This window comes from Panthera pardus, unplaced genomic scaffold, assembly GCF_024362965.1.
Source record: "Panthera pardus isolate Hobbes unplaced genomic scaffold, ASM2436296v1 HiC_scaffold_11, whole genome shotgun sequence".
Taxonomy (NCBI): domain Eukaryota; kingdom Metazoa; phylum Chordata; class Mammalia; order Carnivora; family Felidae; genus Panthera; species Panthera pardus.
This window is the reverse complement of record NW_026526666.1, coordinates 14,418,594-14,432,525: the sequence shown is the minus strand read 5'-3', so window position 1 is coordinate 14,432,525 and position 13,932 is coordinate 14,418,594. Positions and strand designations below refer to the sequence as shown.

At 34.0% G+C, this 13,932-nt stretch overlaps 1 protein-coding gene across 1 annotated transcript in view; it reads left to right on the top strand.

The window, feature by feature from the left end:
• STXBP3 (syntaxin binding protein 3) overlaps window positions 1-13,932 on the top strand; it is a 56,801-nt gene that overhangs the window by 33,521 nt on the left and 9,348 nt on the right. The window contains exons 9-16 of the mRNA XM_019457699.2: window positions 655-779; window positions 3,296-3,391; window positions 3,526-3,583; window positions 8,009-8,074; window positions 8,836-8,916; window positions 11,535-11,673; window positions 11,965-12,071; window positions 12,614-12,706. Coding sequence (XP_019313244.1) covers window positions 655-779; window positions 3,296-3,391; window positions 3,526-3,583; window positions 8,009-8,074; window positions 8,836-8,916; window positions 11,535-11,673; window positions 11,965-12,071; window positions 12,614-12,706 — 765 coding nt within the window. The remainder of the gene's footprint in view (window positions 1-654; window positions 780-3,295; window positions 3,392-3,525; window positions 3,584-8,008; window positions 8,075-8,835; window positions 8,917-11,534; window positions 11,674-11,964; window positions 12,072-12,613; window positions 12,707-13,932) is intronic.

Here is a 13,932-nt window from a genome sequence, read left to right as displayed (position 1 = left end):
CACTGTTATTCACTGTTTAATAATTACTGCTGTTTGTGAATTAATGATAACAAGGCTTTCATTTTGATTTGCCATCTTAGCTGGTATCAGTATAATCCTTTTAAATAGCATAATGGTTAAGAGCATAGGCATGGAATGAAATTGACATGGGTTTGAATCTCCATTCTGCTACTTACTAGCTATGTCATTTAGTCAGGTTGCTGACTTTTAAGCTCTAATGCCTTCGTCAAATGGAGATATAATACCTGCCTCATAGGGTTGCTATAAGAATTGAGTAATATATATTTTTTTGCTTAGCACATGTGTAATACAAAGAGCCTAAGTAGTGACTGCCGTTCATAATTTATATCAGTTTTAATGTTTATGGAACTAAATTCCTAAGAAAATGGGTTTAGTGCAAGGCAGATGTTGCTTTTTTAAAACAAATTTTCACAATATTGTAATATCAAGTTTGGCTCCTTAATTATAAGTTTTCAGTTTTGTAGTCTTGGTTTTTCCCCTATTGTGCCACTCCAATTTTTCTGTTTTAATAGAACTTCACATTCTTAAGAATGAGACAGAAGTTAGGAAAAGTCTGCTTTTGTTTTCTGAGATATTAACAAGGTGTTCACACAAATTGAAGTTTCTGAAGATAATTTTATCTTGTTATTCCAGGGTAAAACTCATTCCCAGCTCATAATAATTGATCGTGGCTTTGATCCTGTGTCCACTGTCCTGCATGAACTGACCTTTCAGGCAATGGCATATGATCTACTGCCAATTGAGAATGATACATACAAGCAAGTATATTTTGAAGGGCATATAAAGGGCATATACAAAGAGCATATAGGATATGAGCATTTAATGATTTGTGTAGGCACCAGAAATCTAATGCCCCTGTAACTTTGTTATTCAGAAACTTTATTATTCTCTTACCCCTATAATCATAGTGTATTAAAAAATACCTTGACCTTGTAAGTTAATGGGTAATTTGACTGCTTTGAAGCTTCTTTGATGTAGTTGCTTCCTTAACTATGTCTACAACAAAGTTACATTTAAACCAGTGGAATTTGGGCTTCTTGCTTATGTTAAGAGTAAATACCTGGCCCACTATTATATTTATTGAAGTGGAAACCATATTCAAACTTATTAGGCTGTAATTATTCTGAATCACCCACCCAAAGGTATCTGTGTGTATGTCTTGTCAACGTAATATCTTTAAGAAGATTAGAATACTGGAAAACTGAATAGGATAGCTATTGAGAATAGATATAGTCTTAACTAATTTAGTACCTATTGACTTAACTCTGATATAAGCATATTTACTTTAAAAGTGAGGCCAAATAGCTAAATGAAAAGTGAAATAATTTTTCTATTAGGGATCCATTTTACTGTATTTTTGTGAGTCATTATGAGTATATATATATATGTACAGGCATATGTATATTACATGTTGTTTGATATCATAATCTCTAAGTCCAAATTGGCGTTTTTCAGCTAAGATTTACTGCTTGAGCATAGTAGTAAAAATGAAAATTAGTTTTCTGAAATTTTGTGTAAATTACTTCAGTAATTTTAATAAATTAAAAAGATCTTTTTTCTGTTGTATATATTTATGTATTTTCTATTGTATGCTTATTTGCATTCTGGTCAAATTCTGGCTTCTGAATTTCCTTCCTGTAATTTATATTACATCTGGTGACATAGAGAAATCAATATAGCTTATTTTTCTAACATAAAAGTAGTTTCAAACAGTTTATTGAGAATTTTCAGGAGAGAATAATACTGTTTACCTCTGTTGTCCTTTAGGTCTGTAAGCCTGCACTGCTCCAGAGATTAGAAAGGAATGAAACTAATAGACACTGAAGGACTTGGCTCCAGACATTTCAGGCAGTTCTAACCTAGTATTTAAAATATTTATCCCCTTTAAATTTGCTGGCAAGGAAAGAAAGTTTTAATTTTTTTAAGAGTAAGGGAGAGACCTATTAAACAAACAAACAAACAAAAAAAAAAAAAAAAAAAACACCAGCAATACTCCCTTTTATGAATCAAAAAAGTCCAGGGATAAAATGAGATGAAAGTTTGAACTCCCTATGGTTTGTGCTCCATTACAATTGTTAATGGAGACAGTACAAAGCAGGAAATTCAAAGTATCCATACTCTGTTTTTTATATTAGTAATTTCTTTAAATGTACTTTTAAAATGGGGTTGTCATCATCTTTTAGTATTGTCAGGCTTGCTGTCTTAATCTTTGTTTATAAATCAAAGGTTAAAAGAATTATGTAAGTACAAAGTTACATTTTAAATGGCAGATAGGCTGCTGTGTCCTTAATGTATCTTCTGATTAAGCTCTCATTCTACCTTTGGGTATTTGCAATTAAGACTGCATAGGTAAATGGTTTTATACGTGGGGCCTGTAATTTTTGGAGCTATGGAAGTGGGATTATATTCATATAGTAGAAATCTATATTTATTATCTTCAGTTTAGAGCTGGGAAAGTTCAAAGCTGTACTTCCTAATCTTGGCTCAGGAAATTGACAGTTCCAAGGATGATTGAATCTCCTTAGCACTATAGATGGAAGGAGGCTATCTGCATTAAAAAAGAAGGGAGATGTTACATTTGGGGAGGCAGTCAAAAAGCCCATTTTGAGTAGGTTCATGAACCTCTTGAATTTCTACTCACCTCGGTAGGACTTATTAAGGCAATCAGAATTTTTTATGACTGCGTTAGTTTTTCTCTCATATCCTTTCTCATTCTTCATTGGAGATGTGGTTATAGGATTAGGGAAGAATGTAGAAACAGATGACATGTGTTTATGATTTTATATACTTGGATACATGTTTGTGAAAATGTGAACTCTGAAACACCTTCAGTATTTAATAGGCTACATTAGGGGTGACATTTAACAGGTGTTTAATAGTTGTGCTGATGGTTATTAGCACATCAAAATAGTATTTTAAGCAATTAGAACACATTGTTAATATAAATTCAGTCTTGTTCTTAGAGTTGATTGTAGAATGTTTAATATTTCATAAAGTACCATTTTGCTGAGCTAAAACTCTTTAATGTAGCTGAATCTAACATTTGAAAGCAAAAATGTCTTGGTAGACATACAACTTTGATTTTGAATGTAAGGATACCAATATGCCTTACTTTTGAGTAGATATTCATTATCCTCCTAAAATTAATGGATTAAATATATATATGTATTGTTCAGTTTCTTGAGCTATGTCTTAAAATTATTGTTTGTAAAGATGTTTCTTCCACTTTAGGTGGGAGATAATCCAAAAGTTTTATATTTCTGCCTGCTTGTAGATACAAAACAGATGGGAAAGAAAAGGAGGCCGTCCTTGAAGAAGATGATGACCTCTGGGTTAGAATTCGACATCGGCATATTGCAGTTGTATTAGAGTATGTGAACCCATTTTAATTCTTATTCCATATTTTTTAGGCACTAAGTACCTGAAAGTACATTTTGTAATCTTAATATATTTCTGTAAAGAGTTAGACCTTAGAAATCTAAATAATTTTCTCAAATTTGACAGGGAAATTCCCAAACTAATGAAGGAAATTTCATCAACAAAGAAAGCAACAGAAGGAAAGGTAAGAATTTTATTTAACATTCAAACTAATGATGGTGGATTTTAAAGTGTGTTTAAAATGTGTATTTTAACTATTTAATTTTCCACTTTGGGAAATTTCTAACACACACTAAAGTAGAAGAAATGAACTCCCATGTACCCATTACCTAGTTTCAACAGTTGGCAACATTTCGTCTGTCTTGTTTCATTTGAGTTTATTTTTAAAAGGCCATTTGGGGCGCCTGGGTGGCTCAGTTGAGTGTTCAACTTCAGCTCATGTCATGATCTCCTGGTTTGTGGGTTCAAGCCCCTCATCGGGCTCTGTGCTGAATAGCTCAGAGCCTGGAGCCTGCTTCGGATTCTGTTTCTCCCTCTCTCTCTGCCCCTCCTGTGCTCACACACACACACACACACACACACTCTCTCTCTCTCTCTCTCTCCCTCTCTCTCTGTCTGTCTCAAAAATAAATAAAAAATATTTTAAAAAATTAAAAAGCCATTTAGTCAATTTCATAAATGCATTCTTGTTGGATTTTTTAATAATGAGGTGTGATTTACCCAAGTGCACAAATCTTAAGTGTATACTGAGTAACTTTTTACATATATATGTATATGTATACACACACACACACACACATATATATATATGGAACCACCACCTAAATCAAAATAGAGAACATTTCCATCATTCCAAAAGAGTACACAATAATATCATCTGTGAATAAAGAAAATTTAGCCTGACCCTTTTCAATTTTATACATTTAAAATAGTTTTTTTAAGTTTGTTTATTTGTTTTGAGAGAGAGAGTGCACGTACACGCCCAAGTGGGGAAGGGTCAGGGAGAGAGAGAATCCTAACCAGGCTCCCTACTGTCAGCACAGAGCCTGATGCAGGGCTCAAATCCACAAAACCGTGAGATCATGACCTGAGCCAAAACCAAGAGCCAGACATTTAACCAGCTGAGCCATCCAGGTACCCCGACAATTTTGTCTTTAATTGAAATGTTTAGTCCATAAATATTTCATATAATTATTGATATAGTTGAGTTTATGTCTACCATCTTGTTTCTATTTGTTTTGTCCTTTTGTCTTTTTCTTTTCTGTCACCTTTATGTATTGTATTTTTTTTAATGATTCCATTTTATCTCCAATATAAATTTGTTTTATCTTTTAGTATCCTTTTTATAGTCATTATGCTAGGTATTACTAAATGTATTATCACAGTCTACCTTAAAGTATACTTTTGCCATGTCCTGAAGAATTCAAGAGCCTTGTAAAAGTTTAACTACATTTTCCTCCTTCCTCTTTTGTGCCATTGTCATCGTGTATTTTACTTTAACATGTGTTTATAAACTTAAGTTGTTATTATTTAAATTCTCAATAGACTTTTATATTGCCCTCATATTTATGAGATGTATTGTTACTTATTCCTTATAACTTCAGTTTTTCCAAGGGCCAGATGAATTCTCTCAATTTTTGTTTTATCTGAGGTTATCTTTGTTTTGTAAGCTTTTCAGCTACACTTTTGCTGCATTTAAAATGAAAGGTTAGCAGTTTGCCTTTCAGCAATGTGAAGATTGTAAAACATCACCTTCTGGCTACCATATTTTATATTAAAGAAAGCAGCTGTCATGTTATCTTCCTGAAGATAAAGTGGCTTTTTAAAGATTTTCCCTTTATCTTTGATTTTTAACAATTTGGCCATCATATTTCTTACTATAATGTGTATAATGTATATAATATATATATATATATAAAATATGTATCTTCCTTGGGTTTGTTGGGCTTCTTAAATCACTGATTAATAACTTTCATCATATTTGTAAAAATTCTTGGTCATTATTTCCTCATGTTTGTCCTAATCTTTCTCCTTTCCTTCTAGGACTCCATTCACTTGTGTTTTAGAGATTTTTTTTTTTTTTTTTTTTTTTTTTTTTACCATATTCCACATCTTTTACATTCTGTTCTTTCCCCCCCATATTTCCCTCTCTACTTTAAATTGAATATTTTCTGTTAACCTTTGAGTCTCCTATTTCTGTCTCTTTTGTGTCCAGTATACTGTTAAACCCATTCTATCTATTATTTTTAAGTTGATTTGTAAAGTTTTCTCTCTATAGTATAAAATTCTATTCGTTTTGACAAATTCATACGATCATATAACTACAGTCAAGTTATAGAATAGTTCCACCACCTCCCCCAAATTCCCTTGTGCCTCTTTGTAGACAACCTCTGTATACAACTCTGATCTCCTGGCAACCACTAATCTGTTTTCTGTCTCTGTAGATTTGCCTTTTCTAGAATGTCATCTAAATGGAATAATACAGTATGACTTTTCTCATTTACGATAATGCACTTGACATTCATGTTGGCTGTAACAGTGGTTTTACCCTTTAATGCTTAGAAGTACTCCACTGTGTTTATTCCCATCTTGCTGAACATTGAAATTTTTTTCAAGTTGTTGGCAATTATGAATAAAGCCACTATAAAACATTCAGGTTTTGTGTAAAAAGATGTTTTCACTCTCTTGGATAGACCATTAAGGGTGAGATTGCTGGGCCATACAGTAAATATATGTTTAACTTCATAAGAAAATTCCAAAATACTGTGGCTGTACTATTTTATAGTCCCTCCAGCATTGTAAAGGAATCACTATGTTTTTGATTTCTAATATTGCATTTAGTTCCAAGACATCCATTGAATTTTTTAAATAAATTCTAATTTTTTATTGAAGTACTGTATCTTTTTATCCATTTAGTCCATCTTTTCCTCTGTTTTCTTTAACATAAATATGCTATTTTTGAATTCCTTGTCTGCTAACTCCAACATCTGGATTGTCCTGGGTCTACCTTTTTTTTTTTTTTTTAATACCAGTATAGTTAACGTACAGTGTTATATTAGTTTCAGGTATACAATATAGTGATTCAGCAATTCCATATATGATTCAGTGTTCATCATGATAAGTGTACTCTTAATCCCCTTCACCTGTTTCACCCATGCCTCCACCCATGTTCTCTCTGGTAACCATCAGTTTGTTCTCTGCAGTTAAGAGTCTGGTTTTTTTGGTTTGTCTCTTCTTTTCTTTGTTCTTTTGTTTTGTTTTTTAGATTCCACATGAGTGAAATCATATGATACTTGTCTTCCTCTGACTTATTTCACTAGCATTATACCCTCTAGATCCATCCATGTTGTTGCAAACGGCAAGATGTCATTCTTTGTTTACATCTGGTAGTATCCCATTGTGTATATATACCGCATCTTCTTTGTCCTGAGTCTACTTTTACTATTTTATCACTTCAATATTGATCACTTTTTTTGTCTTATATGTCCAGTAATATTTTCGTGTATGTTAGACATCACAGATTACATTGCAGAAGCTCTAGATGATGTTCTCCCTGCAAAGAGTATTGAGTTCTGTTCTGGCAGGGATTTAATTTGCTGATGAATAATCTTAATTTTGTTGCCACTTCATGTCAGGCACTGTTATGGTTAGCATATTTCCTTTAGTTCAGAGACATAGTCCTAGACTAGAACTTAATCTCTGGGGATATTCCCTTAACACTGTCTTCTTTGGATCAGAGAATGCCAGTATTTTCTTAGCACTAAGACCCCTCTGAAATCTCTGTTCAGCATTTAGGCACCCAGCCGTTGTTCTCTGGTAGGCCTTTTTTTTTTTGAAGTTTTTTTTTCACGTTTTATTTATTTTTGAAAGACAGAGACAGAGCGCAAGCAGCGGAGGGGCAGAGAGAGGGGGAGACACAGAATCTGAAGCAGGCTCCAGGCTCTGAGCTGTCAGCACAGAGTCTCACGTGGGGCTCAAACCCACGAACCGTGAGATCATGACCTGAGCCAAAGTCGGATGCTTTTAGCCAACTGAGCCACCCAGGTGCCCCTCTGTGTTAGACCTTTAAAAGTTTTGCCCTTTACATGTGCAGGTTGGTGTTTGGCCAGGGATCCAAAGACAACCCTTCTTTGAGTTATATCTTTGAGTTATGTTGTGACTGCCTCTTTCCTAGCACCCTGCCCCCCAAACCCTGTCTCACCAGCCCCAAACTCTGACCTCTTTTTCCTCTGCCTGGAGAGACTAGTGCTTTTTAGTTGAATTCTATTTCCTTTCACCATGTTTTCTAAAGTGCTCAAGGGAAAAGCTAGGGTAAGTGCAGGGATCGCCTTCAGTGCTTTCTTCTGCTTACGTATCTTAGCTGTGAGCAGTTTTTCTTAGCCATTGCCTGAGAGTTGTCTTATTTACTTTGTCCAATTCTATTTTTGTTTATGGAGGTAGAGTAATTTTGAAATTAGCTACTTTATTGTGACTGAAACTGGAAGCCTCTTGAATTTTTTTAATTTGCCAAATACTTAGAAAATTAACAATAAAACTACAAGATTTAACAATTTTTATATAAAATACCAGAATTATAAGTTTGCTTTAAAAATGTTTGATTTTTTTCTAGACATCACTTAGTGCTCTTGCGCAACTGATGAAAAAGATGCCCCATTTCCGTAAACAGATTACTAAGGTAAGCAGTATTGTATATGAGATACTTTATCATTTTTAGTTTGTTAGTCGTCCAGTTCTATAGTCAGGTTTAGTAGTGGGTGTCATGGGATAGTTGGTGTTAGTTAACCTCTAAAATTTTAGTCTAGGTCTGGGAAATTTTCCAAATACTTAAGCTTCTCAGTAGTATTCTCTGTATATAATGTAGATTCATCCAAATCCAGCTTAAACTTTTTATACCTTTGTCTTGAACAGCCAGACAGAGAATTTTGTATTTATCAACTTAATAAGAAAATTTAATATTGGATTGACCATTGGTTGTTACTCTACTTGGTTCCTTAATAGTTATGTGTTAGTAGTTAAGAGCAGTTAAGCCACGTTGGTAGGTAAACTTTTGTTGGTGGTGGTGGTGTATCATTCTTTCTTATGAGTCATTATCAGAATAATTTTAACTCATTTTTTATCATATGGCACCCTAATCAAGAACCAATAATATAAATTCAAACTTTAAGGACTTAGCTGATTTTCTTTCTCTGCTTCTTTTTCATTACTCTTAAACCCAACACATACTCAACCCTTCTGTTTTTTGCTGTCTGTTGATTGTCTCCTGTGGACCATGTTAATTGTCACTTTTTTCTTTTTCTTGAGCTATTTTCCTTGCTTTACACGGTACCTACTTTCTGCCTAAGCCCATAATTTCCTTCAGGCCCATCTTACAAGTTTAGTATTATCAGTTGCTTAAAAAGAAATTAAAATGATTTAAATGATTGATTTGTTTTTCAGCAAGTTGTCCATCTTAACTTAGCAGAAGATTGCATGAATAAATTCAAGCCTAATATAGAAAAGCTCTGCAAAAGTGAACAGGTATGTGCAGAGTGAGAAATACGTATGTCCTAATACATTTCCGGAATGAACTTTGTAAGGTGTGCTAAACCACAAAATCTCTCTTAGAAGGGGACTCAACTAGGCAGTATTTAAATACATCACTATTCACCAACATTATCATGTAGCTATAAGTATCATAGTAAGCAGTTCCTCCTAATCTGTGATTATGTGTTTTTGGTTAAATGGAATAATTTAAGTATTTAGAACATTGTTTCAGAGTAGCACTGTTGGCAGGCCTTTCTCAGTAGGTACAACATTTAATGCAGCATCCTGCAGAGTACTGCATTGGCACATTTAACTTGTTTTAGAGGCCCCTCTTTAACGCCAAACTATTTAGTGCAAAGAGAAATAGAATGCAAGCCATATGTGATTTTAATTTTTTTAATGTTTATTAAAAAACATTAAAAGAGAGAGAGAGAGAGGCAGTGAGACAGGGAGAGAGGGAATCCCAAGCAGACTCTGCATCATCAGCACAGTGCCTGATGTAGGGCTCAAACCCACAAACCGTGAGATCATGACCTGAGCCAAAACCAAGAGTCAGATGCTTAACCAACTGAGCCACCCAGATACCCCATGTAATTTTAAATAGTATAGTACAGTTGACTCTTGAACAAGGATCAGGGGCGCTGACTGCCCACACAGTAAAAAATCCATGTATAATTTTTGATTCCCCCAAAACTTAACTACTAATAACATCTGTTGGCCAGAAGCCTTACTGATAACATAAGCAGTTGATTAATACATATTTTGTATGTTATACATATTATATACTGTATTCTTATGATATTGTAAGCTAGAGAAAATGAAATGTTTCTAAGAAAATCATAAAAGAAAATACATTTAAAGTACTGTGCTGGGGTGCTTGGGTGGCTCAGTTGAGTGTCCAACTCTTGATTTCGGCTCAGGTTGTGGTCTCTCTACCCCTCCCCCACTCATGTGCCTGCACATTCACACATACATTCTCCCTCTAAATTGATTAATTAATTAATTAAAATGAAATAAAATAAAAGTGCTGTGCTAAACTGGTGCAGCCACTCTGGAAAACAGTATGGAGGTTCCTCAAAAAGTTAAAAATAGGACTACCCCATGATCTAGCAATTGCACTACTAGGTATTTACCCACAGTATACAAAAATACTGATTCGAAGGGCCAAATGCGCCCCAGTATTTATAGCATGTTCAACAATAGCCAAATTATGGAAAGAGCCCAAGTGTCTATCGACTGAGGAATGGATAAAGAAGTGTGTGTGTGTGTGTGTGTGTGTGTGTGTGTGTGTGTGTGTGTATACAGGAATATTACCCAGCCATAAAAAAAAGAATGAAATCTTGCCATTTGGAACAATGTGGATGGAGCGAGGGACTATTAAGCTAAACAAAATAAGTCCAAGAAAGACAAATACCATATGATTTCATTCATATGTGGAATTTAAGAAACAAAGCAAATGAACATTGATGGGGAAGGGAAATAGAGAGAGGCAAACCAAGAAACTTAGAGAACAAACTGATAGTTAACTGGAGGCGAGGGGAAGGGAGTGGGTGGATGGGCTAGATGGGTCATGGGTATTAAGGAGGGTACTTGTTATGATGAACACTGGGTATTGTATTTAAGTGATGATGAATCACATAATTCTACACCTGAAACTAATACACTGTATGTTAAATAACTGGAATTTAAATAAAAACTAAAAAAAAATAAAAATAAAGTCCTGTGCTATATTTATTGAAAAAATCCAGGGTGCCTGAGTGGCTCAGTCAGTTAAGCATCTAACTCTTGATTTTGGCTCAGGTCATGATCTTAGGGTTTGTGGGTTCAAGCCCTGTGTCAGGCTCTGTGCTTTGTCAGCACAGAACCTGCTTGGAATTCTCTCTCCCTCCCTCTCTGCTCTTCCCCCACTCATGCTTGCTCACTCTCTCTGTCTCTCTCTCTAAATATAAATAAACTTAAAAAAAAAAAAAAGGAAAAGGAAAAATCCATGTATAAGTGGACCCACACACTTCAAACCTGTGTTGTTCAAGGGTCAGCTGTAATCATATTAAAACGTAAAAAGAAACACATATAGTTAATTTTAGTAATATACTTGACCTAACATAATAAATTCAAAATGTTATTTCAACATGTAATCAATATAAAATTATTAGTGAAATATTTTACATTCCTTTTTAAAAACTGAGTCTTCAGAATCTGGTGTTTTCACTTGTAAGCACATCTTAATTTAGTCTAGCCACATTTCAAATGCTCATTGACCACATGTGGCTCAAGGCTACCATATTAGCATAGGTTTAGATTAATGATTTTCTTTGAATTATTTTTTGACTTTTTATATTTTAGACAGTCAATAGTTTACAAGTGATGCCTACTTTTTTGTGAAGTATCATCAGTGTTACATTAAAATTTGGCATAATTTAAGGTATTTTTAAAAAGATGTTATTTTTAAGTAATCTTTACATCCAACATGGGACTTGAACTTACAACCTCGAGATCAAGTGTCTCACACTCTACTGACTGAGCCAGCCAGGCACCCTTGGGTTTAAGATGTTTTTAATTAAAAAAAATGAATTTGGATTATAGGCCGCTGACTATATTTAATTTTCATTAAGGACCTGGCACTTGGAACTGATGCAGAAGGACAGAAAGTGAAAGATTCTATGCGAGTACTTCTTCCAGTTCTACTCAACAAAAATCATGATAATTATGATAAAATAAGAGCGATTCTACTTTACATCTTCAGTATTAATGGTAATTGAGACTTTATTTCACGAATATATTGAAATACTCAGCTCTAAAATCACTTTATAATTAAGTACTTTACTATTCATCATAAGAGAGTCTTAGAAAATTCAAAGATAGTAGCTGAAGTTGGTTAAGATAAACATAAAGAAAAATAGGAAATTGGGAGAACACCAAAGGGGGTATGTAATTAAACATTTGTTTTTTATTTAAAAAGCTTTATTAATGGGTACTACCTGGAACCTAGAGATGATTGTGGTGGCAATTATGTGACTGTTCACTCATATATTTTTATCTAAGGAACTACAGAAGAAAATTTGGACAGGTTGATCCAGAACGTAAAGATAGAAAATGAGAGTGACATGATCCGTAACTGGAGTTACCTTGGTGTTCCCATTGTCCCCCCAGTAAGAAATCTTACATTTGGTATATATTCATATACATGCATGTGTGTGTTTACATTAAATATGTTTCCTCATATGGGAAATCCATGTGGATAGCTTAATTTCACTCGATAGATTTGGTAAGTAGAAAAATTTTAATTTTATTTTCTGTATATGAGTAATTTGTACAAGTACATTTTCTAGTGAATTTGTATCTTTTGTTTTCTGTTGTAATTTGCTCTTATACTTTTCTGTATGATTCATTTATAGCAAATTTTGAAAGAATTCTGTTAAGAATCCCAGTCTTTACCATCAAGTTTTATAGCACTTTTGAGTAAATATAATTTCTGACACTATTACAAATTGTATCATTGGAGCACAAAATACTGTGAAATTTTGTGACCACTCCTATTCAGATTTTTTTTGAGTAAGCATTTCCACTCTTAGTTCTAAGTCAAATACACATAGTATTTGGTGTAAATTACGTATGTTTTTAAGAAAATATAATAAGTGAATATTACTAAATAAAATTACTGGTTTTTAATTTTTTCCTCTATTTGTATTAGTCTCAACAAGGCAAACCATTAAGAAAGGATAGGTCTACAGAAGAAACTTTTCAACTCTCCCGATGGACACCTTTTATCAAAGATATTTTGGAGGTATAATTCATTAAATTTTACTTATACGCTAAGCGCCTTTCTGTAGAGTATTCTTTACTCTTTGTATATTTGTCCGTCTGAGCATATCTATGGGTCAGGAATTTTCTGCACTACTGGGAGAGTTCACAAAAGAAGGCTGTATCTGGGGTCAGGGGGAGAAAGGAAACTTGAAGATTCTTTCTGTGAAGATATCAAACAAACTTACACACTAATGGCCTCAAGATAAAAATAAGTACACATACTGCCTTATGAAAAAAACTATTGTTTTAATAACTCTATGTAGCATAAATATAAATAATTTATTTGAATGAAAGTTCAACAAAATAACATTTGTATGTTACCACTGTTAGAAAGTGTTAGACTCCAGGGGTACCTAGCTGGCTCAGTCAGTTAAGCATCCGACTTCAGCTCAGGTCATGATCTCACTGCTCATGAGTTCAAGCGCCGCGTTGGGCTCTGTGCTGACAGCTCAGAGCCTGGAGCCTGCTTCGGATTCCGTGTCTCCCTCTCTCTCTGCCCCTCTCGTGCTCACACTCTGTCTCTTTCTTTCAAAAATAAACATTAAAAAAAAGTTACACCCTAGTATTCTTGGAAATGTATTTGTGATATTAAACTGTAAATTGTAGTTTGCTGTTATATCCAACAGATGGTTTATGCCTTTAATACTGTTTCCTTTTAGAAATTAATATTCATTTATAGGAAATTAGAAAATGAACTAATAAAAATTATATTATGAACAATAAAATCATGGCATTGATTCTTCAGTTATAATCATATAGTTCTATTTATTCCAATTTTCCTTTGACTTAAACCCCAATTTCTATTTTGCTTTGGGAACTAAATGTTTATAATTTATTACTATGATTTTCCTCTTTTGCTTGGCTAATTTTATGTCATTCATACATGTTTAACATAGATGAAAAGTTTAAAGAATTTAGACTTTGTTATATAGCATACGATTTTTTTCCCTATCCATAACAAGGATGTAGAATTAAGTAGTCTTTCTTGGCTAGTACTTTAAAAAGTATATATCTTAATGTTTGAGAGCAAGAGAGCGTGAGCAGGGGAGGGACAGAGAAAGAGAATCCCAAGTAGGCTCGGCGCTGCCAGCAGAGAGCCTGACAAAGGGCTTGATTTCTTGAACCTTGAGTTCATGACCTGAGCCAAAATCAAGAGTCGGACACTTAACTGACTGAGCCACCCAGGTGGCCCTTGGCTAGTACTTT